Raw genomic sequence first — 4,598 nt, forward strand, 5'->3', positions numbered from 1 at the left:
AGTAGAACTACAATTCTTTGTACTGTTAAATGCCAGCCTCCTCATGTGAAGATGAGCATTGGCAAACTTATGGATTTATGTAGTTACATGGGACCTCAGAGGTGTGCTGACTGTTCACTGTAGCTATTATTTCAGAGTGCCACTTCTCCAATCAGCTGTCAGACTGATTGATGATTAGGTTGTATGGGATGGTTTGGATAGGGATGATCCTGCCTCAGGTAGAGGGTTGGATTAGATGACCTCTGGAAGCCCCTTCCAGCCCTACTTCTCTATGACACTATGATCACAGCTATGCTCCAGTAGATTGGAGCAGTGGCACCTTTTAACAGCCAAGCAGCTTGTTCTACTGTGAAATAAACTGGTTGGGAACCACCTGGATATGAAAAATCCTGGTTCTGTGGTACTAATCACAATTCACTCCTCAAGTCTGATTTAAAACTGCTGGCTCCAAGCCCTTTGCTTTGAAACACTAGTACTGGTCCATGCAGTGACAAGATAGTTTCCTTAAAGCAAACTACCTCCTTAGAAATAAAGCATTTCAGAAACAACCTAACAAAACAGACTGTATGCACATGTAGCTCTTCCCTCAGCCTTATCTAGGAAGGCCACACATCAAGACTCCCTCCACAGAGTCACTGCTCTGCAATCCTGTCTCCCTAGAAAATTTCCAACAAGTGACCCTTCCCCTCAGAACGGTCTTTAAATCTGTAGCACAATGGTCCTTATGGTCACTTAGCTCCTATTCTGACAAAGCTAGGTTGACACTTCCTTGGAACCCATCATTTCTGATTAAGAACCTGCTCTATCTTCTGCGTGTACTGGCTAATTTGTAGCTTATGTACTGGGTTGCTTTCCTATTTGCCCTTCCAACAGCTACCTACTATTTTAGATCAAAGTAGTTCTATAGGAGTCCAATAACTACTGTATTTTATATATATTAACATATACATCTTGTTATTACTCACAGTATTGATAACTTTAGCCATCATAGACTGTAGCACAGCATTTAATAGGATACTAGCATTAAGGGATTAGCACTGTGCACATGCTGTCAATAAGAGTGGATATTCTCTTGCAGACTGCATAAACTGAGGCAGAGGTTATGGCCATATTTTGGTCGTACAATAAATGGTCTTTTATTGTGGACAATGTGCTATGGTCTTTTTCCAGGGTGCAAAGCAGCTCTCCCCAATACTGAAGAGCTACAGAAACTCAATGCCTGAATCAAGCTCCTCATTGTCAATGCCTGAGTATACCTGCAGTTAAGCCCCTAGGAGTCAGTCAATTTTGGGACTTTCACCATGGTCGCCTATGGAACCTTGAGTAGGAGGGAGTACACTTTCCTTCCTTTACCTTCAAAGTCTCACCCCTTGCTGCTTATATGAGAGGCCTAATCTGACAGCACGCACTAGAAGCCTATAGATGCCAATTTAGCGAGGTTTAAAAGCTCTCCATGGCACCTAGGTGTTCAGCTGAAACACCTACACCCGTTTGTGAATTTAGCTCAGAGTTAGTTTGGTAGAAAACTTTTAGTAATAGAAACATTTGGAATGTGGCACTGTACGAAGGCTCACTTTGTCAGGATCAAGAGGATGCTGCTGGGAACTGAACACACAGAGCATGTCAACACGAGATACTAAACGCACAGTAGTCTAATTCTATTGTGCATTAGCACGGCAGGCAGAAACCATGTTAATGCACAGTAGAATTAGTCTGCTGTGCATTAGCATCACAAAAAAGTGTGCAATGGTGCTACATTGCAGTAATGTTGATTATGGCACATTCATGCACTTACAGACAGCTGTACCCACTGAGCAGCTAATCCTGGTCTCACATCTGACACCAAGGCACAAGTCATTTAATAGAAGCTCTAAAGGCTCCTTAAAGCAACTGTAAAAGGAACAGACATTGAATCATTAAGATGAAATTCTTACATCTGTCGTTCCATAGTAGCCCATACAACACTTATGTCGCAAAAGGAACTTTCAAAACAAGATACACATGAAAGAAATCAATGTTAAGAATTTTTTTTTTTTTTTTACATCAGTAAGACTAGACGGGCCCCAATCCTGAATATGGTAGTTCTGTCCCTTACTTGGAGTGGATGCCAACAGCAGGTTCTACATTATTCCTGAACAGCCAGTGTGCCAGAAGTGTTCCATGTTCTTTCCCTCACTCCTCGCATTTAGTTTGTCAGTCCCTTTTGCATATCAATTGCATGTCATGTTTTACTGCTTTACACTAAACATGCAGTGATAAAAGGAGTGGGATAAATATTCTCAGTTCATACTTTCATATATTTTTGCTGGATCATACATATTTACAAACCCTGCTTTTACAGTCTCATCTGATGAACAGCATATTCTATGAAAACAAGATGCTTCTGGTACATACAATACATGTTCTGTCATTATATCAACTTTGACATCGTAACATAACAAAAGAATGAATGCCATAAGATTAAAAGATTAGTTTCTAGCTTCCAAACAAATTTCCATTGAAAGAAGCAAAAAGTATAAAATATTGCTCAGCGTTCTCAGAAGCCATTTTCAAAGACAAGCTGGAGAGTCAGAATGCAACAGAAGTCATTTTCAAGTAGTTAGTGGTGGGCTAGTTGACACCTTTTACTGAGTACAAAAAAACCCTATTCTTCTGTGGTTCCTGGGGGAGGTTACTCCAAGTAGTGCTGAACTGGATCCTAAGGCAGAAGTCACAACATAACATCTGCAGGAGTAAAACTTAAAATAAGCTGCAGCAAGAACCTGCCATCTACAGCCTTATATACGTAATAAGAAATACAATGTTCATTTTGCATGATTCCTCTTACAGGCTGTTATTAAGTGAACAGTCTAGAACAAAACTAAAAATTGGTGTAAGCTTTAAACTAGTACACTTTCCCTCTTGAGGAATCCAGTCTAAACATAGGTGACATCTGGAAAAGAGTAGACAATATCAATCCCATTCTTCAAGTAAAGCTCTATCTCCAATCTGAAGTTATTAAGATTTAGATTCTTAAAATTGCATTCACACTCTCTTTTAAGCAGCCACTATAAATTTCAAATTATTAGGATGACACATATGGCAAGGAACAGTATATACAGCAAATACAGTATCTTTCGCAAGCAGGATATTGCCATGTTAACATTAGCCTGATTCATTAGGAAGCCCATCTTAGATTGAGTGTACAAACGCTAATAGCTGTCTGTCATTTACTTGACACTAAAAGGGAAAAAAAAATTCAGTGCCCAGATCAGTTGGTTTTAAGTATGGTGGAAGTTGCATGCAAATGCTGCAGTCAGTGTCATAAGGGAGGTTCTCCTGTCTTGATCTTTTTATTTTGTCCATTAGTACCATGCTGTAGCTCTTTTCTTTTCCTCTTCTGCTGCTGCTGTAACCTTTGCTCTTTCTTCTGTAGATAAGTGGTCATGTTATCGAATGAAGCCTTATAGAGAGTGTGGTAGCAGCTGTCTGTACCAACAGAACCTGTGTTGAGGTGGGGAGAGGGACAAAAGAAGAGAAGCTGAGTACTTGGAGTGCTACACCCAATTACAACTAGCACTGGAAGTCTAAAATAGTATTCTTGACTCCTGTACTGCAGCTCTGGCTAACCTATTACTCGACACTGCATTCTGTTTCAATGCAATTGGGTATTTAAAAGTGTTTCTATTGCAGTCACATGTCTGAGATTTCCAAAGACTGGTGCCTCAAATTTAGAGGTTTAAATTGAAAATTAGGTATCAGAGAGTTAACATCTCTCAATTGTAGTATTCTGAACTTGGGTTCCTGTTTTTTAAATTGCTGGTCAGTGTAGTCAACTTTCTAGGAGGCCAGGGGTCACGCACCATGTGGGCTACAACAGGACAAGTGGGCTACAACAGCACGGGTACCCAGGCTGCATGCTGTGTAGATGGCCCTCCTCCCCCTCCCCTGCCCCCCATCTTCCACACACACACGCATACTACACCACAGGATGTATCGCTCTGCCCTCCCACCCCAATCCCTGGGGCGGCGGCTGGAAGCAGAAACTGGAGGAGGGAGGGGAAGCCCAGGCCCCCCTGCTGTTCTGCAGCAGGTGTGAGATGGAGGAGTGGTGGCTCATGGGAGCCACCACCCTGCCAGGGGACACCAGTTGGACAGCCTGATGTAGTCTATTGCTGAGATCCCACTGAAGCATGACTTGCTCCACAATACTCAAAAAACACAGCTTAAGCACCAGTGAGAGTACTGTGCTCAGTTGAATATTCCCTGCATCTTTTTAAGTTCAGGGAATGACAGGCTATTGTAAGCAGGACATGCATCCAATTTCCAGCACTGATCCTTCTAGACTGTGCCACTACCTTGTAAGTCTGTAACAGTACCATCCTTGAAGAGGCTGCGGTTAAGTTTACTGCGCATGACAAATGCTTGCCAATCCTCTAAAAGGCTTGGGCCACAAAGGAGGAAAACTGAGAGGTTTCTATGAGGCGTATAGGAGACAGCTGCCAGGTTCAGCCTCTATTTCCAGAAGCTATTCAGATTGTTAAATGTTTTCATCCTCCATCCTCTTCCTCCCCCCCCCCCCCCCAAAACCCCCCACATTTTAAAAAAAAAATAGTTTG

General features: G+C 42.0%; 1 protein-coding gene across 5 annotated transcripts in view; it reads right to left on the reverse strand.

Annotated features, from left to right (window-relative positions):
• Positions 1–2,290: 2,290 nt before the first annotated feature.
• Positions 2,291–4,598, reverse strand: part of WDR4 (WD repeat domain 4) — a 27,867-nt gene continuing 25,559 nt past the window's right edge. For 4 of the 5 annotated variants that reach the window (XM_025191060.1, XM_025191058.1, XM_006034943.2 and 1 more), the window contains one exon: positions 2,291–3,483. In XM_025191060.1, the coding sequence (XP_025046845.1) occupies positions 3,302–3,483 (182 nt within the window). In that variant the 3' untranslated portion in view covers positions 2,291–3,301. The remainder of the gene's footprint in view (positions 3,484–4,598) is intronic. The other variant, XR_003091655.1, reaches the window with a different exon arrangement.

Source organism: Alligator sinensis, unplaced genomic scaffold, assembly GCF_000455745.1.
Source record: "Alligator sinensis unplaced genomic scaffold, ASM45574v1 scaffold643_1, whole genome shotgun sequence".
Classification (NCBI taxonomy): Eukaryota; Metazoa; Chordata; order Crocodylia; family Alligatoridae; genus Alligator; species Alligator sinensis.